At 45.0% G+C, this 26,592-nt stretch overlaps 1 protein-coding gene across 2 annotated transcripts in view; it reads left to right on the top strand.

The window, feature by feature from the left end:
- Nucleotides 1–26,592, top strand: part of itsn2b (intersectin 2b) — a 41,245-nt gene that overhangs the window by 5,572 nt on the left and 9,081 nt on the right. For both annotated transcript variants that reach the window (XM_029845722.1, XM_029845721.1), the window contains 18 exons: nucleotides 45–232; nucleotides 354–617; nucleotides 918–987; nucleotides 1,140–1,276; nucleotides 1,992–2,055; nucleotides 2,199–2,336; nucleotides 2,503–2,579; nucleotides 7,386–7,648; nucleotides 7,752–7,901; nucleotides 7,985–8,125; nucleotides 8,207–8,294; nucleotides 8,439–8,578; nucleotides 18,359–18,513; nucleotides 18,616–19,472; nucleotides 19,671–19,792; nucleotides 19,860–20,114; nucleotides 20,244–20,428; nucleotides 26,473–26,528. In XM_029845722.1, coding sequence (XP_029701582.1) covers nucleotides 58–232; nucleotides 354–617; nucleotides 918–987; nucleotides 1,140–1,276; nucleotides 1,992–2,055; nucleotides 2,199–2,336; nucleotides 2,503–2,579; nucleotides 7,386–7,648; nucleotides 7,752–7,901; nucleotides 7,985–8,125; nucleotides 8,207–8,294; nucleotides 8,439–8,578; nucleotides 18,359–18,513; nucleotides 18,616–19,472; nucleotides 19,671–19,792; nucleotides 19,860–20,114; nucleotides 20,244–20,428; nucleotides 26,473–26,528 — 3,337 coding nt within the window. In that variant the 5' untranslated portion in view covers nucleotides 45–57. The remainder of the gene's footprint in view (nucleotides 1–44; nucleotides 233–353; nucleotides 618–917; nucleotides 988–1,139; nucleotides 1,277–1,991; nucleotides 2,056–2,198; nucleotides 2,337–2,502; nucleotides 2,580–7,385; nucleotides 7,649–7,751; nucleotides 7,902–7,984; nucleotides 8,126–8,206; nucleotides 8,295–8,438; nucleotides 8,579–18,358; nucleotides 18,514–18,615; nucleotides 19,473–19,670; nucleotides 19,793–19,859; nucleotides 20,115–20,243; nucleotides 20,429–26,472; nucleotides 26,529–26,592) is intronic.

The following is a 26,592-nucleotide window of genomic DNA, read 5'->3' as shown; positions in this document are numbered from 1 at the left end:
TAACAGAATTGTTTTTAATGCCTCTTTTCACCGCTGCCTCCTAGGTCTCTGGCTGATATGAATAAAGATGGAAAGGTGGACCGGTTAGAGTTTTCCATTGCCATGAAGCTCATCAAGCTGAAACTCCAGGGTACATCACTTCCATCAGCACTACCAATCATCATGAAGCAGCCTCCTGTACCTGCCCCCACCATAAATAATCCCATCCCATCCATGACTAACCCATCCTATGGTAAATAATTTATTATTCTTTATTTTTAACTATTGATTAGATACCCAATTCTCCATCTACCAAAATTACTTTTGTCAGTAATTGACATTGTACTTGACTACAGCATGTATTTGTGTTGTAGGAATGGGCACTGTGCCTAACATGTCCATGATGCCTGGGAAAAACATCACCATGTTGACTCCGATTCCCATGTCCGCTGCTGGACACGCTACTTTGACACCGATGTCAGGCCTCACCACTTTGGTTACTACAGCAACAGGCCTGAGTCCTCTAATACCTGCTGTTCCCACACACCCTCTATTGCCCACAGTTGGAAATGCTACACTGCCTGGCAGTGGCACCATGGGAATTCTACAACCATTTCCAGCTGGAACTCTAACAACTGGTAACTGGCTTCTTAAGTTTAGGAGTAATATCTTGTGTCAAAGTAAGTCATTTTGAATTTATTTAAGATGAAAATAAACTGAAGGAATAAAGTATTAAATGTATTCCAACTGGGTTTTACAGGTTGTTTTTTTTTTAGGGTTTTTCCAGCATCCTCTTATTACAACTCTCCCTTTCAGTGTTTATTTTTGAAACTATAAAAATCTATATGTTAACAGCCATAGTGGAATTTAGATTGACATTACAGAACAAGAATAGAGGAGATATTTGCAGGAGACTGTAATGGATGCTGTATTTTCAGGCCTACCACTAGGACTCTCTCCACCTGGTGTGAATAAAGCACCAGCCCTCCTGGACCTTGGTTCTAGCAGGTAACATTTAGGTGTAGATACATTTGAAAGCTATTTCATTTGCTTCCTAATCTTAAGCAGTTTGTGTTCATTTAAAGTTTAAACACGTGTTGATCTACCTGAAGGTTGAATAATCAAGGTGCGTGTTTATATTGGCTCTGTTCATCTGTTAGTTTGGCTTCTTCATCCCATTCTACAATGTCCCCCATCATCGCTGGTCCCAGTGATTGGCCTGTGCCACATGCCTCCCGACTTAAATACAGACAGCAGTTCAACAGCTTGGATAAACACATGACTGGATACCTCACTGGTATGACTTGTGTGCATCTGTTTGCATGACATCACTTTTTATAGTTCATTAAAAATATCCAGCAACCTTGAAGTAGAATCGAGCATCAAATAATTTCAACCCATTTGAGTTAAATGACGTAAAATGTGGTGTTCAGACCCAGAAACACTTTGTCACACTCATTCATTGCCAAGACACACACTTGGTCAAGTATGTATTTTTCCTTATGTTGTGTTAAGCCTCGATGGACCTGTTTTTCTGTTTTTTTAAAATAAATAGCTGTGATACAGTTAAACATACAGACTTCAATCATCTATCACAGCGTGACTTTGTACTTAACAGCCAGTCAGCAATATTATCAAGTTGTAAGACATTTTTTAGATGTTATTGTCACACTTACATAGATTGGAATTTTATATTAAATTAATATTATAAGACAAAACAATAGAACAAAATAGAAAATAGTTTTGGTATAAAACCTGAAACATGTTTATTTGTTACTATTCTTATCAGCCATGTGAATGTATTACTGCTATACACAGACAATTATTCCTATGTGGATTTATCTATCCAAAAACTATGGCTAACCTTTAGCTAATTATGGCCCTGTCTATACTCTGCAGAATAAAATCTGTATCTAATAAAATTGTATAAAATTCCTAATACTATTATATACTCTTATACTATTATCATTTAAATAAAATACAGATGTTCTGACAGTTTACATTGTTCTCAGGTCAGCAAGTGAGAGCTGCTATGGCAACCACAATGCTCAGTCAGACACAGCTGGCTTCTATCTGGTAGGATTCATTGTGTTTCTATCATATTGCATGTTAAGTTATTTTGATCACAATTGTGTTTCCCAGATTTCTTATAGTCACTCCCAAGACTCTTTCTAGCTGCAGTGTATTTAAAAGTAAATTCAGTTTCATGCCTCCTGCAGGAATTTAGCTGATGTCGATAAAGACGGCAAGTTAAAAGCTGAAGAGTTTATTCTGGCAATGCATCTTGTAGACTTGGTAAAGTCTGGACAAGCACTGCCACTTACACTGCCAACTGATCTGGTTCCACCCTCACAAAGGTAAGTTGACACATTTGAGCTTTTTATACCCAGTATATTTGAATTGTTTTGTACATTTTAAATATATGTAATATATAATAATATATATAATTATGTTTTTATTTCATATTTGAATGTGTAATGTGTATATTGAATTAATTTGAGTTTCTATTCATCTGCATTCCAGAACTGCAGTGAATGGATCTGTCTCGGCTTTGATTGATGACCTGGACATAGAATCTTCACAAAATGCCAAAGCCAACTGTCAGTACTCGCACAAAACAAAACAAAATGTAGTGTTCTGGCATGTTACATCATATTTAGACTTCTTCCGTGTATTCTTGTTTGTTTTATTATTATTGCCTTTATTTAACCAGGTTACTCACATCAAGATCAACGATCTATTATAAGGGAGACCTGGCCAAGAGGGCTGCAACACAACAGCTACATTAATAACATTAGATTAACATTAAATCTTGCTCACAAAATACTTGCCTAGAGACAAGGTAGACTGCAATGATTTCACCAGCACTTTAAACTCATTCAATGTAACTTGAAGTTGAAGTTCAGATTGTACTTTATTCCAAATGTTAGGTACCAATCATCACCACCAATTTCTGTTTCACACAAAAAGAAAAACAAGACTTGTTTCTAAATTTATATATGTATAGGTGTGTGTGTGTGTGTGTGTGTGTGTGTGTGTGTGTGTGTGTGTGTGTGTGTGTGTGTGTGTGTGTGTGTGTGTGTGTGTGTGTGTGTGTGTGTGTGTGTGCGTGCGCGCGCGTGTGTGTGTGTGTGTGTGTGTGTAAAAAAAAAAAATAAAAAAAATCCTCCTTCCTTCAGACTCGGGTCCTCTACCAAAGGCCTGGGAGTCTGAGGATTCTGCAAAGGATGTTAGCTGTTCCTTGGACTGCTCTCTTCTGGACAGAGATCTCTGATGTGGTTCCTTGTATCTGTTGGATCCATCTACTCAGCTTGGGTGTTACTGCCCCTAGTCTCCCTATCACTACTGGGATCACTGTTGCCTTCATGCCGCACATTCTCTCTATCTTCTCCTTCAGCCCTCGGTACTTCTCCAGCTTCTCGTGTTCCTTCTTGATGCACCTGATGTTGCTATCACTTGGGATTGCTACATCTATCACCACCACTGTCTTCCGGTGTTTATCCATCACCACTATGTCAGGCTGGTTGGCCACCACCATCTTCGTCTGGATCTGGAAGTCCCACGGGATCTTGGCCTGCTTGTTCTCCAGCACTTTCAGGGGTGTCTCCCACCTGGACCCTGGGACCTCCAGTACATACTCAGTGCAGATGTTCCTGTACACTATGCCAGCCACCTGGTTATGCCGCTCCATGTATGCCTTGCCTGCTAGCATTTTGCACCCTGCTGTGATGTGCTGGACTGTCTCAGGGGCATCTCCATACATTCTGAACCTGGGGTCTTGTCTGGTATGGTAGACCCTGGCCTCTATTGCTCTGGTGCTCAGGGCCTGTTCTTGTGCAGCCATGAGTAGTGCCTCTGTGCTGTCTTTCAGTCCAGCCTTTGTCAGCCACTGGTATATTTTCTTGATCACCTATCCTCTTCTAGATATCATCTGCCCACATTTGTCTAGCCCGAATGACATCCCGATGTCCTTGCTGTAGATCCTAGTGAGGTTATTCAGAGAGTCGATGTCACGCTCGTTCTTGGCATACAGCTTGTTCCACTTCAGAACTAGTATCCATAGCCACTCTTGGTGATGATCTGGCTGAGGGGGTTTAGGCCTATGCAGAACAGCAGGGGAGACAGAGCATCTCCTTGATAAATGCCACATCTGTTGCTCACCTGCGTAATTGGCTTTGAGTTGGCCTCCAGAGTCTTGTTCCACAGCTTCATGGAGTTCTGGATGAATTCTCTTAGTGTCCTGTTGATGTTATACAGCTTTAGGCACTCCAGTATCCATGTGTGCGGCATTGAGTCATAGGCTTTCTTGTAATCAATCCAGGCAGTGCACAGGTTGGTGTTCCGCGTCCTACAGTCCTGGGCAATTGCCCTGTCGACCAGTAGCTGGTGTTTGGCACTTCTTGTGTTGTTGCCTATGCCTTTCTGTGCTCTGCTCATGTATTGATCCATGTGCCTGCTGATCTTAGCCACTATGATGCCTGATAGAAGCTTCCATGTGGTGCTGAGGCAGGTTATGGGCCAGTAGTTGGACGGTATTGTGCCCTTCTGGGGGTCCTTCATTATGAGGACTGTCCGGCCTTGGGTTAGCCACTCTGGGTGGTCCCCTGATGTTAGCGGCTGGTTCATCTGTGCTGCCAGGTGTTCATGGAGTGCAGTCAGCTTCTTAAGCCAGTAGGCATCGATCTTATCGGGCCCTGGTGCTGTCCAGCTCTTCATTTTGGAAACTCATGTTTGTATGTCTGCTAAGGTGATGACTACTGGGACTTGTTCTGGGAGTTGGCTGTGCTCAGTCTGTAGGTCTTGCAGCCATTGGGCAGTAGTGTTGTGTGTTGCCTCTTTCTCCCAGATACTCTTCCAGTATTGTTCCGTCTCAGCCCTGAGGGGGTCTGTTGTCATGTTGTTGCCCTGCCATTGAGAGTAGACCTTTGCCGGGTTGGTGGAGAACACCCTGTTTATCCTCCTTTCCTGTACTTCTCTTGTGTACCTCTTTAGTCGGGTAGCCAGGGCTGTGAGCCTTTGCTTAGCAGTCTCCAGTGCCTCAGGTATGGACAGTTTGTTGTACTTTTTGGGCCACTCTGTCCTTGGATTCACGCCTCTACTCAGCTCTGCTGTATGTATGTGTGTGTGTGTGTGTGTGTGTGTGTGTGTGTGTGTGTGTGTGTGTGTGTATTTATATATATATGTGTGTGTGTGTGTGTGTGTATTTATATGTGTGTGTATATGTATGTGTGTGTATACATATATATATGTGTATATACATATATATGTGTGTGTGTATACATACATACATACATACATACATACATACATACATATCTGTGTGTGTATGTATGTATGTATGTATGTATGTATACACACACACATATATTGAATTGAATTGAATTGAATCAGATTTATTGCCATTGTTCATGTAATACACAGTATTACACAAGCTAGGAATTTGTCTTGGTGTGACGCTGTGACATTCAACATAAAGAAGACAACACTAGAATAAGATAAATAAAATAAAATAAGACATATATACAGTATATACATAAATAGTAAGAAATAGTGCAGGTCAATGCAGGAGTAATGTGATGTATTGTTCGTGAGTCCGACTGGCTGCTGTACATGGTGCTTAAGTGATAAGTCACTTGGTGTTCAGCAGCCTGATGGCAGAGGGGAAGAAGTTGTTCATGTAGCGGGAGGTTTTGGTCCGAATGGACCGTAGTCTCCTGCCTGAGGGGAGGGGGTAAAACAGTCCGTGACCAGGGTGGGAAGGGTCGGCCGTGATCCGACCTGCACGCCTCCGGGTCCTGGAGATATACAGGTCCTGGATGGATGGAAGCCTGCAGCCCATCACCTTCTCGGCAGCGCGCACGACGCGCTGCAGCCTTAGTCTGTCCCTGACAGTGGCGCCAGCATACCACACGGTGATGGAGGAGGTGAGGATGGACTCGATGATGGCCGTATAAAACTGCGCCAACATCCTGGGAGGCAGTTTGAGCTTCCTCAGCTTCCGTAGGAAGAACATCCTTTGCTGGGCCTTCTTGATGAGGGAGCTGATGGTTGGCTCCCACTTAAGGTCCCGGGTGATGGTGGTGCCCAGGAAGCGGAAGGAGTCCGCGATGGTGATGGGGGAGTCCATGAGGGCAAGGGGGGGCAAAGGGGCTGTGACTTTCCTGAAGTCCACAATCATCTCCACTGTCTATATATGTATATACACACACCTATACATACATACATACATACACACAAACAAACAAACAAACAAACAAACAATCAATCAGAAACAGGCTCCATGAGGGTGGCCTGAGGGCCCAATGTCTTGTAGTAGGCCCTGTGCTCACTGCCCGGCACCGTAGAGCTCGATTGGCATTTGCCATAGACCACCAGAATTGGCAACCATGCCACTGGTGCCCTGTGCTCTTCACCGATGAGAGCAGGTTCAACCTGAGCACATGCAACAGACGTGAAAGGGTCTGGAGATGCCGTGGAGAACGTTATGCCGCCTGCAACATCATTCAGCATGACCGGTTTGGTGGTAGGTCAGTGATGGTCTGGGGAGGCATATCCCTGGAAGGACACACAGACCTCTACAGGTTAGATAATGGCACCCTGACTGCTATTAGGTATCGGGATGAAATCCTTGGACCTGTTGTCAGAACCTACGCTTGTGCAATGGGAACTGGGTTTCTCCTGGGTTCATCCTGGTCCACGACAATGCCCGACCTCATGTGGCTAGAGTATGGAGGCAGTTCCTGGAGGATAAAGGAATTGATACCATTGACTGGCCACTACGTTCACCTGACCTAAACCCAATAGAACACCTCTGAGACATTATGTTTAGGTCCATCCGGCACCGCCAGGTTGATCCTCAGACTGTCCAGGAGCTCAGTGATGCCCTGGTCCAGATCTGAGAGGAGATACCCCAGGACACCATTCGTCGTCACATTGGGAGCATGCCCAGATGTTGTCAGGCATGCGTACAAGCATGTGGGGGCCACACAAACTACTGAGAATCATTTTGAGTTGCTACAATGACATTTTGGCAAAATGGACCAGTCTGCTGCATCATTTTTTCACTTTCATTTTTGGGCTGTCTTTGATTTCCCCCCTCTATAGGGTGATCATTTTCATTTCGATCAAATTATGTGGCATCTTTTTGTTACTAATACATCAGCTACTTTTTATCAGGAAAGATATTCAAGATCATTCCCCCCCCCCAATTTAGATCTGATGTGTTTTCGAAGTGTTCCTGTAATTTTTTTGAGCAGGGTATATTTTAAGGTCATGTAAGGCAAATTACAGTTGGATTCTAAAATGGACAAATCTCATAAAACTTGATTTCATGATTTTCAGTGTTAGTTTCAACTTTCATTATCTTCCTCAACTTCAATAGACTTCATCCAAACCTTTATCTTCAGATACGTTTGAGGATAAATTCAAAGCTAATCTGGAGCGGGGGAAGGCAGAGCTGGAGAAAAGAAGACTGGCTTTGAAGGAGGCAGAGAGAATGGAGCAGGAGCAGCGTGCTCAGAAGGAGAGAGAGGAGCGAGAGAGAAAAGAGAGGGAGGCTCAGGAAGCAGAGGAGAGGAAGAAGAAAGAGGAGGAGAGGAGGCTGGAGAGACAGAGAGAGCTGCAGAGGCAAATAGAAGAGGAACATCAGAGAGAAAAAGAGAGAAAAGAGGTGAGGTTTATAAAGTAACTGTATGAGGAAGTTTCTATTCCTTTTTTAGTAGTTGTAGTGGTTTTTCTAAACATTTCTTTTGTTCTGTATGGGTTGTTTTCAGGCTGCACAGCGGAAGCTTGAGCAGCAAAGGAAGGAGGAGTGGGAGAAACAACGGCGAGGAGAGCTACTGCTAAAGAAGGAACAGGAGCTGGATGATATTGCCAAACTAAAAGCCAAGAAAGGGAATCTGGAGATGGAACTGGAAGCTGTGGTGAGCCACAAAAAGGACTACCAGAGGTGCTTGTCAACCACAGGGATATGCACAAGTTATAGATTTCTGTCATTGTTTCTCAGGGTAACAAGCACCGTCAAATCTCAGAGCGCTTGCAGGATTTTCAGAACAAGCAGAAGTTCCATAAGGCAGAACTGAAGCTGACCAATCAGAGGATAGCAACACGCCAGCGAGACCTTAACACCCTTCAGAAAGAGTTAGAGGTTGGTATTTATTTGTCCTGTGTTTTTGAACATCACTGCTTTCTGAGGCTACAATAACATGGCCTTTCATCAATTTTTGAGGACTTCCAGAGGAAGCTGTCCCAGCTGACCCCAGAAAAGAAGAAACTGACTGAGAAACTCAAAAAGATGACTCTCAGTAACAAATCTGGTTAGTTGGATTGATTATTGAACACTGTTTCTAGACAAAGATAGTAGTCAAAAGAAGTAGATCAAATTACGTAATTCATAATGAGCATTTTAGGACAATATTTGTGGTGCAAACTTAGTGTAACTGGTATTTGATGTGTTTTAGTGCCGGCTATGTCTGCCCTGAAAGTTGGAATCACAGAGACAGAAGCAACGTGTACTAAACTTCGACAAGAGCTGGAAAGTCTAGAGAAAGAAACTGCTGCTAAATTAGCTGAAATGAATCATTATAACAAAGTAATGCAGGTAAAGCTAATACATTATCGTAATATAACACAGAATGGATTTTCAATGTTGAACAGTTTTGCATTATCATGACAACAGTCTCACATGCATCCAGACAACACATTAAGATGTGAAGACAAAAGAATGTGTCCAAAGACAAAAGAATATATCATATTAATATAAAAATAAATAAGGGGCAGTGGTATTGCAGACTGGATTGGGAAGCGAAGGGTTCTTAGATAAAGCCCTGGTATTAACTAAAACTTGGGAGGTGTTCTGGTAGCAGGGGGAGTTGCCAGGACACCTTCATAGGACTGCCGAGGTACTCTTGAGTAAAACACCAAACCACCATGTGCTCATATAGGGCCCTGCAATGACCTGGTGACACATTTAGTTCGCTGGGATAAGTTTGAGTACCCTCCCCATGACCCAAATGTGATGAAGTGGTCAAGAACAAAAAACAGTATATTGAAAATATATATCTAGTACAAAAAGTACAAGTACAAAAAAAATCCGTCCTTCAAGTCAAAAATGTTATCCTGCAAAGACACATCCTCCTAAAAAACGTCACGACTTTTGGCATGTTCCAAGTAACGTGAGTAATTTCCTCCACTCAACAGCAGGTGGCTCTGTACGTTACTCTAAACTACCATCTAAAACACCCGTTCTGTTTCCATTCGTTTGTTTCGTGTCTCACTTTAGGAGCGCCTACAGCATGACCTCATCAGAAGCTCCTATTGCATTCTGCCAGCTAGGATTAGCTGGAATCAGGTGGATCATGAAGAGGGAGACCCTCTGTAGGCAATTAAAGAACACCAACTTAAGTGGAGTCTTAGTTCCTGAAACCATAGCTTCACAGCTAATAAGCCTTCTTGGTGACCATGTCCCCTCCGATGCAGAGGTGAAAACATCTGCAACAGACATCTGCCTCTCCTTGTAAGAGTATGATTTTGAGTTGGGCACTTGACACTTGTATGTTGTGTCTCAGCCTGAAACATACCCAAGCTTCCTTTGATGATTGCTCTCACTGTAGCCACCTCTCAATGCTCTTACGGTGACTGGCTCGTCAGTCCCGATACTGGAACAGGACCGAGATGAGGTTGGGATCAGCTCAGCTTCCTTTCCCAGCCCAGACGGGCTGGGCCAGTGGGCCTGGCCACTGAGTTTTTAACCGTAAAGACTGAACAACACCTCGGGGTTATTGAGACCATCCAAAAAGCAAGAGCTAAATGTGTAGATGAGATTCAAATAGGAAAATCAGTGTCAAAGGAGCGGCACTCTCACTGGTGTGTTCATTGTATTGTTTTAACTTGTTGGAACCTGGACCTGTGGGTGAGCAATGGAGTCTCCCCATGCATTACCAAGTTGGTCACATGGGTTTCTTTGTCTTGGTGACAAAGGAAAGCACCAGCACCCCAAATGTCCCACAATCCTCTGGGTGTGAAAAAATGATGCAGCAGTTGCCACTGGTTGATTATGGCATGTGACTCAGAGGTCATCACATCATTAAAAGGCTCAGCTCAGCCTTTGTTCTCTCTCTTACCTTATGTCCTCTGTCCTCTTCTACCACTCCCAAGGACCCCCAGGTGTTCAGATGCAGCTCACTGTCTCAGGCAGCCCGCTAACAAAAGCAGCTACACTGCCTTTTCTCACAGCAATGATGTGTGAGCCTGCAGATGATATTTCAAGACTCTGTCAAACAAGATAATTTAGCCACGAAACCAAGGTTTGCAGGATTATCTTCGAATCAACAGCAGCTATCCAGGACTGCACAACAAACACTGCTTTCAGACTGGAATTGCACATTATCCCAGATTGTTTCTTCCACCAGGATCACTAGCTAAAAGAGCAACACATGTGGCCAGAGTGTCTCTCCCTCCAGGACTGGAAACACTAACTGGGCCTAGTCAAGCTAAGCTAAGCACAGAAGTTGGACTTGATGTTGCATTTGTGTTAGTTTGTATTAGTTGGCTCTGCCACATTGTGAAGTTGATGTTAGTCAAGTTGCAATCCATGAATACATCAAGGTTTCTTGCATAATAAACTAACCATTGCCTCATGAAACACACTCACACAGTCCTTGTCCCATTCCACATGCACATGTGATGTCAGTCAGCACATGGTCTGAATACCACGTAGGGTCAGCCATCTTGGTAGTAGTGTGTAAATCACCAGCTTTATCACCATACAGTTGATATAGCTTCTATCAGTATTTCCCAATATGAGGCACTTACTTGCATAACCCTGGCTCTCTCAGTAGCTGAGTGAGGATCTCACCAGACCATCCTCCTTGCTCTTTGTAGAGAGCAAGAAGTGAATTGTTTTTGCATTACTTATATCACTGTGTCAAACTGTGAGACTGAACCATCTCATCCCAGCCAATACTGGCTTGCAGAATGCAATATAAGCATCCGTTGAGGTCAAGTTGTAGGCCTTCCTAATGTGAAACAATCACTCATGTTACTTAGAGAACTAGAGGGAAATGTCTTTGGCGTAAAAGAGAGATCAAGCACAGGCATCTCCCATTGCATCATATATGCAATGGGAGCATCTATAACAGGGGTGGCCAACCAGTCAGAGTCTAAGAGCCACATTTTTTACTGTGTTACCGCAAAGAGCCACATCATACACATGGGCACACATGAACATCACCTCATCCCTTCCTCACACACACAGACCTCTGCTTTGCCAGATTTATTGAAATGTCACACACCAACATGATAATGACAGAATTTGACTTCTACAGACCACGGGCCAGTCATTTTCAACAATGAACATTGTGCACTGTCTCACACACACAAACTCTCAATTCAAATAAGTCCACAAAAATATAATAATTAAAATATCTTTTTTTCCTCTTACTATGCATGTTGCTTAGTGGGACTTCTGACATTCCTTGCTTTGAACAATCTTCTTCAAATCTGGCTTGTATTCAGTTGTTGCCACGAGAAGCAATTCTTTCACATGGGTGTCAGTCAGAACAGATCGATGCTTTGGTTTCACGTGTTTCAGGATAGAAAACACAGACTCGCAGACGTATGTTGACCCAAATATTGACAGTATCTTAAGTGCAGCCCGTTTGACATTGGGGTATTTTTCCATTGGCACACTTTTCCAGAACTCAATGGCCCCTTCCCTTAAAGCAGGTTTCAGTTGGTCCTCCTCACAAATATCGATAATCTCCAACTCAGCTGCAGCCTCATCTGTGACTAGCGGGGCTTTCCAACAGTGCGGCTCCACATTAAATGGGGCAACGAGGAATGCAATTTGTGACCTTTTCAATTGTAGATCATGGAACCGGGTCACGAAGCTTTCGTGCAGGTTTTCTCGTTTGGCTGTGCATTTTTCCCTGGCATTTTGAAGGTGAACTTGACACTAATTGTTTACTCAAAAGATCTTGTCCCTACTGAGAAACTTTGCAGTATTTCTAACGCGCATGCGCTTTTGGCGAAAGTACCGTATTGAACTCAAGCGAAGCGAACACGCACATTAAAAAAACACAAACCCAAACTTCCATATGCGGGTTGGCCAGGCCTAATCTATAAAAAGGTTCCAAATGACAATTGTATTGAACATGCCAGGTGTATCTCTCACCCAGCAGGATCATGGGTTGGAGGGCCTGTTTGGTGCCCTGATTTCTTGGTGTGCTTCTGCGTGTATTTAATTCTTATGTTGGTGTTCCACTTTCATGTTTGGAGTCCTTCTTTTTGTCACATTGGTGATCCAAAAGTGTACATGTATGAGGGAACAGAAGACCGTGTCTCCTCTTCAGCCATATCCCGCTCAGCTCCCCCAGCTTCACTGCATCTGTAAAGCTTCGTGAGTTCTTGCAGAGTGGCCTAATTCTGTGGTTTCAGCACATTGAAGTGCTTTTTCACCAACAAGGAATTGCTGCCAACAGCTCTAGGTATTACTTGGTGATAACGTCTCTAGAACAGAAGTCCACACACTTGTGTCATGCAGCTGCTATGAGCCCTGTTGCGAGTCGGAAACTATGCCATGCTCAAGCAGCTCCTGTTCTACTACATCCTGAGTGGATAAGCTGCTTTCTGTGCCTGGTTTGGGCGAAGTTTTGACAGTGGATCTTATGGACAATATGCTGTCATGGCTGGGCTTGGATGAAGGTGGTTTCCTTTTCCTGCACATTTTCCTCAACCAGCTCCTGCCTTCAGTACGCACAGCTCAAACTCCCTGTTTGCCTTCTTGTGTTTTCTGGGGTTTTGCTGAAGAAGCGGATTGGGTTCTGCTGATTTCCAGACCTTTTTTCCAGTCACGGTGCGGCATTGGATTCCTTGCAGCCTGCTATGGAGGACATGGACCCAATGTTGGTGGCTGAGGTTTCCATTTAGAGGAAGTTTGGGTGACATGTTATTTTTTTTTTCACCAGCCTTTTGGTTCCAAGGCTCGACACTGCATCCCTCCGTGCATGGACAAGGTTCAAGGGAATGACAAAGCTAGTGCTCAGTATGATCTGTGGGTGCTGGTGAACAGGATGAGCTGCTTTTTGTCAAGGACTCCCTTTCTGGTAGATCATTCCTCATGGACTCTGGCTCTCAGAAGAATCTTCTCCTTCAGTTCAACTAAAGAAGCCTTCTGGATAGATGGCAAAACATCCTCAAGAGAAGAAAAACAGTCCAGTTGACACAGAAAACTTACCTTGGAACACTATGACCTGGATGATTGAGAATCTACACGTGCCCACGACCACTGTGATTACTCCATTCAGGCTTTTTGAGTTCTTGAGCATACATTTTGGTTAGAAGGGATGTTTCAGAGGCTGATGGACTCGTGTTTGTATTCTTCTATCTGGACGACATTTCCGTGGCCAGCTTATCGGCTATGAACACCGGGTGTGCTTTATACAGGTTTTTCAGCATCTTGAGGAACGTGGCCTGTTTAATAAACCAGCAAAGTGCCAGTTTGGACTGCCAGTGATTGACTTCTTGGGTCATTGCATTTCCCTTACCTTCTGGTGCAGACGGTGGCAGAAATACACGGTCTGGTTTTGGTTAAGGCCCTGAAGCAGTTCTTGAGCATGGTAAACTTTACAAGGCCCAGAGCCTGAGGAAGGCCAATGACCAGGTCCACTTGACTCCCAACCAGACCATCCATCCATCCATCCTCTACCGCTTATCCAGGGTCGGGTCGCGGGGGCAGCAGCCTAAGGAGAGAAGCCCAGACTTCCCTCTCCCCAGCTACCTCTTCCAGCTCATCCGGAGGGATCCCCAGGCGTTCCCAGACCAGTCGAGAGACATAGTCTCTCCAACGTGTCCTGGGTCTTCCCGGGGATCTCCTACCGGAGGGACACGCCCTGAACACCTCACCAGGGAGGCGTCCAGGGGGCATCGTAACTAGATGCCCAAGCCACCTCATCTGGCTCCTCTCAATGCGGAGGAGCAGCGACTCTACTCCGAGCTCCTCCCAGATGGCAGAGCTTCTCACCCTATCTCTAAGGGAGAGCCCAGCCACCCTACGGAGGAAGCTCATTTCGGCCGCTTGTACCCGTGATCTTGTTCTTTCGGTCATTACCCAAAGCTCATGACCATCGGTGAGGGTAGGAACGAAGATCGACCGGTAAATCGAGAGCTTCCGCCTGTCGATCTCCTGCTCCATTCTTCCCTCACTCATGAACAAGACCCCGAGGTACTTGAACTCCTCCACTTGGGGCAGGATCTCCTCCTTGACCCGGAGAAGGCACTCCACCTTTTTCCAGTTGAGAACCATGGCCTCGGATTTGGAGGTGCTGATTTTCATCCCAGCCGCTTCACATGCGGCGGCAAACCGATCCAGTGATAGTTGGAGGTCACGGGCCGATGACGCCAACAGGACCACATCATCCGCAAAAAGCGGAGAGCCGATCCTGAGGTCACCAAACTGGACCCCCTCAACACCATGACTGCACCTAGAAATTCTGTCCATAAAAATTATGAACAGAATCGGTGACAAAGGGCAGCCCTGGCGGAGACCAACCCTCACCGGAAACGAGTTCGACTTACTGCCAGCAATGCGGACCAAACTCTGGCACCGATCATACAGGGAGCGGACGGCCCGTATCAGCGGGCCTGACACCCCATACTCTCGGAGAACCCCCCACAGGACCCCCCGAGGGACACGGTCGAATGCCTTCTCCAAGTCCACAAAACACATGTGGACTGGTTGGGCAAACTCCCATGCACCCTCAAAGACCCTGCTGAGGGTGTAGAGCTGGTCCACTGTTCCACGCCCAGGACGAAAACCACATTGCTCCTCCTGAATCCGAGGTTCGACTATCTGGCGGACCCTCCTCTCCAGTACCCCTGAATAGACCTTACCAGGGAGGCTGAGGAGTGTGATTCCCTTATAGTTGGAGCACACCCTCCGGTCCCCCTTCTTAAAAAGAGGGACTACCACCCCGGTCTGCCAATCCAGCGGCACTGCCCCCAATGTCCACATGATGTTGCAGAGTCGAGTCAACCACGACAGCCCTACAACATCCAGAGCCTTAAGGAACTCCGGGCGGATCTCATCCACCCCCAGGGCCTTGCCACCGAGGAGATTTTTTTGACTACCTCGGCAACTTCAGCCCCGGAGATAGGAGAGCCCATCTCCAGGTCCCCAGGCCCTACTTCCTCACTGGAAGGCGTGTTGGTGGGATTGAGGAGGTCCTCGAAGTATTCCTTCCACCGATCCACAACATCCCGAGTTGAGGTCAGCAGCACACCATCACCACTATACACAGTGTTGACAGTGCACTGCTTCCCCCTCCTCAGACGCCGGATGATGGTCCAGAACCTTTTCGAGGCCGTCCGAAAGGCATTCTCCATGGCCTCACCGAACTCTTCCCATGCCCGGGTCTTTGCCTCGGCAACAGCTGTAGCTGCACTCCGCTTGGCACGCCGGTACCTATCTGCTGCCTCAGGAGTCCCACAGGCCAGTAAGGCCTGATACGACTCCTTCTTCAGCTTGACGGCATCCCTCACCGCTGGTGTCCACCAGCGGGTTCGGGCATTGCCGCCACGACAGGCACCAACCACCTTGTGGCCACAGCATCGGTCAGCTGCCTCAACAATGGAGGCACGGAACATGGTCCACTCGGACTCAGTGTCCCCCGCCTCCCCCGGGACATGGTCAAAGCTCTCCCGGAGGCGTGAGTTGAAGCTCCTTCTGACAGGGGACTCTGCCAGGCGTTCCCAGCAGACCCTCACAACACGTTTGGGCCTGCCAGGTCTGTCCAGCATCCTTCCCCACCATCGGAGCCAACTCACCACCAGGTGGTGATCAGTTGACAGCTCCGCCCCTCTCTTCACCCGAGTGTCCAGAACATGCTGCCGCAAATCCGATGACACAACCACAAAGTCGATCATCGTTCTGTGGCCTAGGGCGTCCTGGTGCCAAGTGCACATGTGGACGCCTTTATGTCTGAACAAGGTGTTTGTTATGGACAATCTGAGACGAGCACAGAAGTCCAATAACAAAACACCACTCGGGTTCAGATCAGGGGGGCCGTTCTTCCTAATCACACCTCTCCAGGTCACACTGTCATTGGCAACGTGAGCATTGAAGTCACCCAGGAGGACGAGGGAGCCCCCAGAAGGAGTCCTCTCCAGCACTCCCTCTAAGGACTCCAAAAAGGGTGGATACGCTGAACTGCTGTTTGGACCATAGGCACAAACAACAGTCAGGATCTGTCCCACCACCCGAAGGCGAAGCGAGGCTACCCTCTCATCCACCGGGGTAAACTCCAATATACAGGCACTGAGCTGGGGAGCAACGAGAATTGCCACCCCTGCCCGTCGCCTCTCACCATCGGCAACTCCAGAGTGGTAGAGAGTCCAACCCGTCTCGAGAAGACTGGTTCCAGAGCCCTTGCTGTGCGTCGAGGTGAGGCCAACTATATCTAGTCGGAACTTCTAAACCCCGCGCACCAACTCAGGCTCCTTTCCCACCGGAGAGGTGACATTCCATGTCCCTCGAGCCAGTTTATGCAGCCGGGAATCAGACCGCCAAGGTCCCTGCCTCTGGCTGCTACCCAAAACACAATACACCCGACCACCTTGGCCCCTCCTGCAGGTGGTGAGCCCACGGGAAGGGGGTCCCATGTTGCCTCTTCGGGCTGTGCTCGGCCGGACTCCATGGGCAGAGGTCCGGCCACCAGGCGCTCGCCAACGTGCCCCACCCCCAGGCCTGGCTCCAGGAGGGGGCCCCGGTGACCCTCATCCGGGCAAGGGAAACCTGGTACCAATGTTGTTTTTCGTCATTAGGAGGTCTGGGCTACGCTTTGTCTGATCCCTCACCTAGGACCTGTTTGCCATGGATGGCCCTACCAGGGGCATATAGCCCCAGACAACTCCTAGGATCATTGGGATACGCAAACCCCTCCACCACGATAAGGTGGTAGCCCAGGAGGGGCCCAACCAGACCCAGGCACTTATTTTAGCAAAGTCTGCCCTGGTGTACATGTTACTCTTGGAAAACATTGCACCAGATGTGGCCATGGGGCCAGTGGTGGTCTGTGGTCTGCTCGCCACCAGCGCCACCTCGCGGCCATATCTGAGTTCACGTTGCCGGTGCTGGTATGCCCGGTGCACCTTGGAGAGAAATTTTCTGACATGGCTGCCAACCAGCCTGTCGACCCTGAAATCCTGTGTACAGGCCTCAAGCTCAAGGATGCTGTGGTGCAAGAAGGTTGTCCTACTTTGTCCTCCTTTGCTACTTTTCAACAAATCAGCAAGAAGGATCGTAGGTTGGGTATGTTGGGCGCCCTGATGTTTTGGTACGCTTTTGCATTTCATTATTACGTTGGCATTCCAAAAGTAAACTGGCAAAAACCCACTTCAATGTCATTTTTCATTTTGCCTTGAGAGATATGGATTTTTACATTTATAAGACATATATTATGTGCTTGTAATAAATGTTATATTTGTTTCTAAGCATGATTTATTAGAAGTATGTTGTGTATTTGTTTGGTAGGACTGTTTTGCATTTGCATGATTGGTGAATCATGAAGTACTTGTAAAACAGGTTGAGTTTATGTGTTCCATGTGTGTGCTCCATGTTTCAGTACCACTTCAACACATAAGATACTGCCAACTTTTTGCATGATTGTTGAAGCCATATAAAAAAACAACAAAATGGTCATGCAAAACTATCTTTACTTCTTTAGTCTGGGATAAATTACCTGAGTTGTGCAAGACATAAAACTGACTTGAGCTAAATGTTGCTCACAATCTATGAATGGACAGAAATTCTGTCCATTTGTCCATGTGCTTTTTGCCCCTGTGCTTTATTTAATAGCACTTTATGTTTGTGTCTTGTGTCAGACTAAATATAACACACTTTTGTAGCATGCACAAGCTTCATTTCGCACACCTTTTGAACTTCCTCTTTTTTTGATTCTGCTCCATCTGTGCTCATCATTTATTTCACTCATGATTGCCTTTGTTCTTTGTATTATTTGTCCTTTGCTTTTATGCATCTCCTATCATTTTCCCAAATTTTACAGTTTGTAGTTCCTGAGAAATCTATGGTTTGGGCTGTCTTCTGTCTGCTGGCCTTCCTTTGTGATCTCTTATATTTACTAAAGGTTTTCTTTTTAGGTGTACTTAATAGCACTTGTCACTTCCCATGTCCGTAGGCCATTAGCCTGATTTTATTTATTTTTTGTTAAACCTCTATTCATTATTATATGTTTACAGTTTACTTCACACTATGTAACACACACATTTTATACCCTTACAAGGCATTGTTCTTGTTAGCATGATGATAATTTTTCAGTTCTTTATTTAGTCTCAAATGAGCTGATTTTGTATATGCATCCTTCAGGACCTGAGAGGGAAACAACAAAATCAGCAAACATCACTTGAGAAACTCCGTAGTATCAAAGAGGACAAAAGGCGTGAGCTGATGCAAAGGAAGAAGATGGAAGAAGAGAAGAGGAGAGAGGTGGACAGGAGGCAGAGGGAGGAGGAGGCTCAGAGGTGACATAAAATTCACATAAAATTCTTGTAACTCAGAAAATTCATGAGTGCATCATGGGGCTTGGTCCGTACAACACAATAACTGCCTTCTTTTTACACAAGGCTTATTCAACTGGAAAAAGAACGTCAGTGGCAGGAAAAGTTGAGGCTGGATGAAGAACACCAGAAGAGGCTTCAGGAGGAGAAAGAAGCGAAGAAAAGGGAGGAGGAGGAAAAAGAGATACAAGCACTCATCCAGGCTGCTAAGGAAGAGGCAGAACGAGAACTCAGGGCAAAGGAGGAGGCAGAGCGCAAGAAGAGAGAGCTGGAGGAGAGAAAAAGAAAAGAAGAGGAAGAATTACAGAGACAAGTGGAGAGGCGGAGGCAGGAGGAGGAGAGAATGAAGCTGGAGAATGAAAGGAGGCAGTTAGAGGAAGAAAGAAGGAAGCTTGAAGAAGAGAGGAGGAAGGAGGAGAAAAGAAGGAAAGAAGAGGATGAAGAACGATGCAGGAGGGAAGATGAAAGGAAGAGGCTTGAGGAGGAGAGACGTAGAAGAGAAGAAGAGAGGAAAAGGCTTGAGGAGGAGCGAAGAAGGACAGAGGATGAAAGAAAAAAGCTTGAAGAGGAGAGGAAAGAGGAAGAACGCAGAAGAGAGAGGGAGGAGGAGGAGAGAAGAAGACAGAGGGCAGCAGAGGCTGCCATCCGGGACCAAGAGGACAAGAGGGTGCGGGAGGATCAGGAGAGGCGAAAGAGGGAGGAAGACAGGAGGAAACTTCAGCAACAGCAAGAAGATGAGAACAGAAAGCAGGAGTTGGAAAGGAAAATCATTGAAGAGGAGTGTAAAAGACAGGAGGAAGAGGAGAAAAGGAAAGCTCAAGAAAGGAGACTGAAAAAGGATGAGACAGCTCATCAGAAGCCTCCAGGCGGAGGAAGAAAGGTGGATGTTCATGCTCTTCTGAGAGGACTGGAAGAGAGGAAAAGTAACCCCCACACACACATGCACACTATGTGTACACTCTAACCTTGAATTTATATTCTCTCTCTTAACACTTCAGAAATCACATTTCAGTTGTAAAACAGCAAAACTATGTTACAAACAATGTCTGAATAAATTATGTTCAGCTGTCAATCAAATGCACATGTTTAATTACACAAAATGGAACCTCTCCTCACACCAGGTGGGCAACACAGGACAGCCCAATGCAGGAAGTCAGCAGCTCTAACACAATTTAAAGCGCTCTATCCATTCACTGCTCGGAATGTTGAGGAGCTCAGCTTTGATGCTGATGATGTCATTGAGGTAAAGAAGCACTCTATTCTTCTCCCCTTTATATTTGGTATTAATGTTTTTTGTGTTCTCCTGACAGGTTGATGAGACAACTCAGCGGGAGGAGGGATGGCTGTACGGCAGCAAACAGGGGAAAATGGGCTGGTTCCCAGAGAGCTACGTAGAAAGAGTGACCACAGCAGACATGGCTAATAATTCATCCACTCCTGCTCAGAAACTGTCTATCCAGTCCCAGCTTGTCAGTGCCCTCGAGGCTGCCAAGGCAGCAGGCACAAAATCTGCCTTCACACCGACACACTCCACCAGTGTTGCTCCATCTGACACGCCCGGACAGGTAAAAATATTAAAGCACTTTTATACCTAATGCATACTCTACAGGTCCTTCCACTATTTTAACAACCGCCCTTTTTAAATAATACAAATGTTATAAAATTGGCCTTTGCCTTTCTTGTGTCTTTGTCAGAAAGCAGTGGGTAACCTGTTGGCCCAAGCTCTGTGTTCCTGGACGGCAAAGACAGATAATCATCTCAACTTCAATAAGGATGATGTTATTCATGTGTTGGAACAACAAGAGAACTGGTGGTTGGGACAACTAAAGGATGATCAGGGCTGGTTTCCCAAAACATATGTGACACTGCTGGAAGAAGAGTAAGTTGTTTCTGTTTTTTATTGTTTGTTTGCTTTTTGTTTTAGGGCCCGAGCCACTAATGGTGAATAAGAAACCTTTTGTAATTGTAATGTTTAATGGGGCACTATTGTTTCTGAACTGTTTGTTTGGACCTAAGCAGGACAAGGTCCAGTGAGGACTCTATTGTTCCTTCTTAGGATTTGCAATTATGGGGGGACTGAACATGTTCATAAACTCATGAAATATTGCAAAAATATCAGGTCTGGTTAAAATTTAGATATTTTAAAGGTTTCCAACACATTCACAGAGAATTGGCTCAGTAGCACAACTTGCAATTTCAAACCCCATTCACCACATTAGGGTTTTTTGTCATAGGTTGATTGGGTAGGCACAGGTGTCATAGGATGATGCACAAATTGCAAAACTTGTGAAGTTAGTTGTAATAGTCTGTGCAGGTGCAGCATACGCCATTACATTATATTGACATTGTTATGAATTTAAAATATTCCTATCTTCTTGCGAGTTGCCAAGCTCGTGAAGAATGACACATAATTACATCTGATGTGGTCATTTACATGGACGGGGCACTATACATCAGTAGTGCCCCCTTTGAATATAAAGGGTGGACCTGCTGTTTACAAGTAAGAGGGCTAAGAATTGAAATTTTATGGCTGAAACACACAACACAAATTCAAAGTAGGGAGCAAACAAGCGGAGAAGATTCTTTCTGCTACCTGGTCTGGTTAAGAAGACAATGGCAGGTATAAAACAGACAAAGAGCACTTACATCATCAATGGGTTTGGGTCAAACTCTGATTTAGTGCTCTTTATAAATTCTTTTTACGATTTGACCAGTTCAACTTCAGTGAGGAAATGAAGAGTTTCAGAAACAGTCTTAGAAATGATCAGCACTTTGCACAAGAAGAAAATTTGTATCATCTCTTTCAAAACAAATAAAATCTCTGGCCCTGATTAAATCAGTGGACAATTGTACATACGTCATGTGCAAAACAACTTCTGTCTTTCATTACATTTTTAATGTATCACAAAGTCAACAAAGGGTACCCAGGCTGTAAAAACAACCTGAGATTATACCTGTTCCTGAAATAAACAGATATAAATTGATTTTAGACAGGCGGTTGTCACCTCTCTTTAATAAAATAAAAAAGAGGGGAGGGGACCAAACATACACATACACTTGGCCCTATGCATTTTGCTTACAAGAATGGATTGGTCCATCTGTTGGGTAACGTAGTGCGTCACTTCCTGTTTTCGCAATACAGTTCGCTGGTGCATTGTGCAAGACGTTTGTTGAAGCCACTTTATTTAAAATTAAATACTCGGGCAACTCTAGTTACTTGCCAGCAACAAGGGGAAATAATTCAAACTAAACAAACACAACTGTCTCTGGATATTTCTTTTTATCTGCCGAGTTGACCCATCATTAGCACTAGCATGGCCTCACCATCTGTTTCACCCGGTGTCTCACCCTGCGTCTGTTCAGTGTGTGAAATGTTTAGCTACTCTTCTGCCTCCTTTAGGGAAGGTAATAGGTGCAGAAAGTTTATTTGTGGCTCTGGAAGCGAGACTTAGTGAACTTGAGACACGGTTCTGCAGCTTGGAGTTTTCTGGAGTTGCGTCAGGTAGCCAGGAGAAGCTGGCTGCTGGCGGAGCTGCCTAGCGTAGCTACAGCTGTCCCCCGGCAGCAACCGAGCAGTCGGCTAACCAGGGCGGCTGGGTGACTGTTCGCAGGAAGTGTAACCCAAACAAAAGGCCCACGGTATACCACCAACCATTTCCCGTGGTAACCGTTTTTCCCCACTCGGCGAAACACCCGCTGAGAAACCGACTCTGGTAATTGGCTACTCTGTTTTGCGCTACGTGAAGCCAACACCAGCGACCATAGTTAGGTACATTCCGGGGACCAGAGCGGGCGACATAGAAGCCAATCTAAAGATGCTGGCAAAAAGTAAGCGTAAATTCGGTAAAGTTATTATTCACGTTGGAGCAAACGACATCTGGCTTCGCCAGTCGGGGGTCACCAAAATTAACATATAGTCGGTGTGCAACTACGCAAAAACGATGTTGGACTCCGTAGCATTCTCTGGTCAACTGGCTAGCGATGAAATGTTTAGTCGCATGTCGCCGCTTCGTCAGTGGCTGTCACGGTGGTGCTCCCAAAACCAGGTGTCCTTTGTAGACAATTGGAACAGTTTTTGGGGAAAACCTGGTCTTATTAGGAGAGACGTGTCCATCCCACCCGGGATGGTGCCTCTCTCATTTCTAGGAACTTGGCCAATTTTATTAGACCCAAAGTACCCTGACAAACCAGGGTCTAGACCAGGATGCAGAGTTGTAGTCTTACACACCTCTCTGCTGTTTCGTAGAACCCTCATCCATCAACAATAACATATTTAACAATATAGAGGTAGTCTCTGTTCTATGATTAAAAGTTCACCAAGCATAGAGCAAGGGAGCATTCAGTAACCATAATCTTATCAAAATTTTACCAAAGCACAAGTAGAAGACACTAACAGCACAATTAAATGTGGACTGTTAAATATTAGATCTCTTTTGTGTAAATCCCTGTTAGTGCCCTACCTGATAGCATCATCACATTGATTTATTTTGTCTAACTGAGACTTGTCTTATGGAGGAGGAGTATGTTTGCTTAAATGAATCTACTCCTCCTACCCATCTTAATTATCATATTCTGCGTGGTACTGGTCAAGGAGGCAGCAATCTATCATTCCAAGGTATTAATTAATCCTAGACCCAAACATGGCTCTGGTTCATTAGAGAGCCTGACTCTTGTCATCACCCATCTGAGTACAGAAAAGCCACTTTTGTTTGTACTTGTATATGCGGCCCCCTGCTGGGCCACATTCAGAGTTCCTGTCTGAGTTCTCTGACCTCTTATCTGACTTGGTCCTCAGAATAGATAAAGTCATTATTATTGGAGACTTTAATATCCATGAAGACATTGTAAATGACAGCTTGGCTTTCCAAATGGCTTCATTTCTGTCACCCTGCTGGGTCATGGCTTCCTTTCCTCTCCTCTCCGAGTAGATCAGTGATGATGTTATTTCTTGTGCTTCTCTCTCTCTGTATCCATCTGCAGGTACTATCACTGCCTCCATAGCTGTATGCTGACCTACTCACCACAGACCCCACTGACCCATTCAACTCCTACACCAGCACTTAACGATTTCCATGATCTCTGCCTATTCAATCAATCAATCAATCTTTATTTATATAGCGTCTGTTACAATCAAAATAGTTTCTAGGTGCTTTACAGAATCCCAGGGCCTGACCCCCAACAAGCAACAGTGGCAAGGAAAAACTCCCCTTTAACAGGACGAAAACTTGAGCAGGACCGGGCTCATGTAGGGGGACCCTTCTGCTGATGGCCGGCTGGGTAGAGAGAGAGGAGAAGGGGGAGGACAGGTAGAGGAGGGAATAGGCAGAGATCATAGAAATACATTAATTATATTAATTATAATAAACTGACAGTGGAGTTGAGTGGCTCAGTGTGGTCGGCAATACCTATAGATGAATAGAGGAGAGGAGAGGCAGCCATGACCCTGCAGGGTGACAGAGGTCTTTCAGTGATCATGTTTCAGCCTCGGCCTATAGCAGCACAACTAAGATGTTAACCTAATAATTAGATGACCCTCTAAGTATGATAATTTGTCTGTCTAGGATAATGACTGGAACTACAGAATTAGTGGTAAGCTTTTTGAAAGAGGAGGGTTTTAAGTCTAATCTTAAAAGTATAGTAGTATGAGAAAGTTTGGGCACCCTTGACAATTGGCATTATTTTTATTCACCAATCATTGGGAGTTTTAATTCACAACTTCATTTTGATATATCAAACAACTGATGAACTCAATCATATTTCAGAAGTGAAATGAGGTTTATTGGGTTAACAAAAATGTGCAATATGCCCCAAAACAAAAAAAGGTCTGTGCATAAATTTGGGCACCTTAATAGAAAAATCATATTAGGATGATGGTATATTGGCCCATTCCACCTGGCAAAACCTCTGCAATTCAGTGATGTTTGAAGGATTCCGAGCATGGACAGCCTGCTTCAGGTTATCCCACAGATTCTCGATGATATTCAAATCTGGGGACTGAGATGGCCATTCCAAAACATTGTACTTGTTCCTCTGCATGAATGCTCGGGTAGATTTTGAGCAATGTTTGGGGTCATTGTCTTGTTGAAACACCCATCCCCGGCACAACTTCAACTTTGTGACAGACTCTTGAACATTATTCTCAAGAATCTGCTGAGGGATTCTGTAAAGCACCTAAAAACTATTTTGATTGTAACAGACGTTATATAAATAAAGATTGATTCAATCAATCAATCAATCAATCTTTATTTATATAGCGTCTTATACAATCAAAATTGTTTCAAGGCGCTTTCCAGAATCCCAGGGCCTAACTCCAGACAAGCAACAGTGGCAAGGAAAAACTCCCCTTTAACAGGAAGAAACCTTGAGCAGGACCAGGCTCATGTCGGGGGACCCTCGTGCTGATGGCCGGCTGGGTCAAGAGAGAGGAGAAGGAGAGGAGAGGGAGAGGAGAAGGAGAAGGAGGGGGAAGAGGAGAGGAGAAGAGAAGGAGGAGGAGAGGAGAGGAGAGGAGAGGCACAGAAACACACACAAAAATACACTATACAATGGGCCAGCGGGGCCGGAGGTCATCATGCAGCTCCGAAGGCGGCGATACCTGTAAATAAATAGAGAGGGGGGCGGGGGGGGGGGGGGGGAGAGGAGAGGAAACCATGACCCAGTGGGGTGACAGAGGACTGTCAGGTGATCATGTTTCCGGACCCCGGCAGCCTTGGCCTATAACAGCATAGCTAAGATGTGACCTAACGATTAGACGACCCCCTAAGTATGATAATTTGTCTATGATAGTAACTGGAACTACAGAATTAACAACAATAAGCTTTTTCAAAGAGGTAGGTTTTAAGTCTGATCTTAAAGTCTGATTGATTGATTGATTGATTGATTGATAGATCGATCGATCAATCGATCATGACAGGACCCTTAGAGGTGTTTTAGATGCCATACTTATCCCACCAAACCTTTTATTTAACATCTGGAAGTGAAAAAAAAATCCCATGTTAGAATGCCTTTCTTTAATTTTTCATCAGCTTTTAACACCATCCAACACATCCACTCACATTGTAGCTATGAAGCTTACTGAGTACATTAGCTGAACTGATTTAATTTAAAAATAGAACACAGAGTGAATGGCATCTTCTCTGAGTCATGTTTCTCTACTAACTCAACTCCATTTTCCTTTTTATTCTTTAGACAAACATGTTGACTTTTGATAAAAATGCATATTTTAAAATTGGTCAAAACAGATGATGCTGTTATTGTGAGTTTCCAGTCTATGAGGATTTTATTGGATGGTGTGACCTTTCTTTTTTGTTTTGCCTTCAGAAACTGTCCTCAGTTAATATTGACCAACCTTTGCTGACCCTATTATAATCCATTGCATTGATGTGGTCATTAAAGGCTTCCACTTCTTTTGTCTTGACTTTAACCACTTTAACCTGTCCACATGCCTAAACCAGTGGCTTGGCATAGTCCCAGAGAAAGAGGTCAGTGATCTTTCATTGCCGAGATAGCCAAGTTCTGTTGAAGAGTGTGAATTCCTGGGAAAGTCGTTTCTTCACTCGACTTGCCCGGTAATTGCGTCTAAGGGCGGGATGCAGGTGAACTGTGAGGTGACATCATAGGAAACTGTGTTTAATTTGAGGTTCCTTGCCTTATCGGCAAAATCTGGGGCGTTCTTAACATGGTGTTCAGTTTTCCCAAGCTGCTGGTCAGGATGAGGCACAGGGGTGCAGGCCTGCACTCCTGATGCTGCTGATAATTGGTCTGAGGAGGATGCCTTCCATATGGATCCTGGGGAGGCCATATATATGAAGTGTCAATGATTTGGTCCTTCTCCAGTTGTTGAAGCCACAAGGTTGCATGTTTGAAATGATTTGAAGTGATTTAAAAGCATAAAAATGTATTGTTTTGCCATTGTTTTTACAGCATGAAGGGTTCTCCTCCTGATGCCTCAGAGTCTAGTGACAGTCTGCAACTTGAAGGTACAAAAACATCTACAGAATCAACAACTTGATTTGCTTCAACCAGTATTTGATCTTCCTGTAT

Source organism: Takifugu rubripes, chromosome 13 (genome assembly GCF_901000725.2).
Source record: "Takifugu rubripes chromosome 13, fTakRub1.2, whole genome shotgun sequence".
Classification (NCBI taxonomy): domain Eukaryota; kingdom Metazoa; phylum Chordata; class Actinopteri; order Tetraodontiformes; family Tetraodontidae; genus Takifugu; species Takifugu rubripes.
This window is presented reverse-complemented; position numbering and strand designations above follow the sequence as displayed.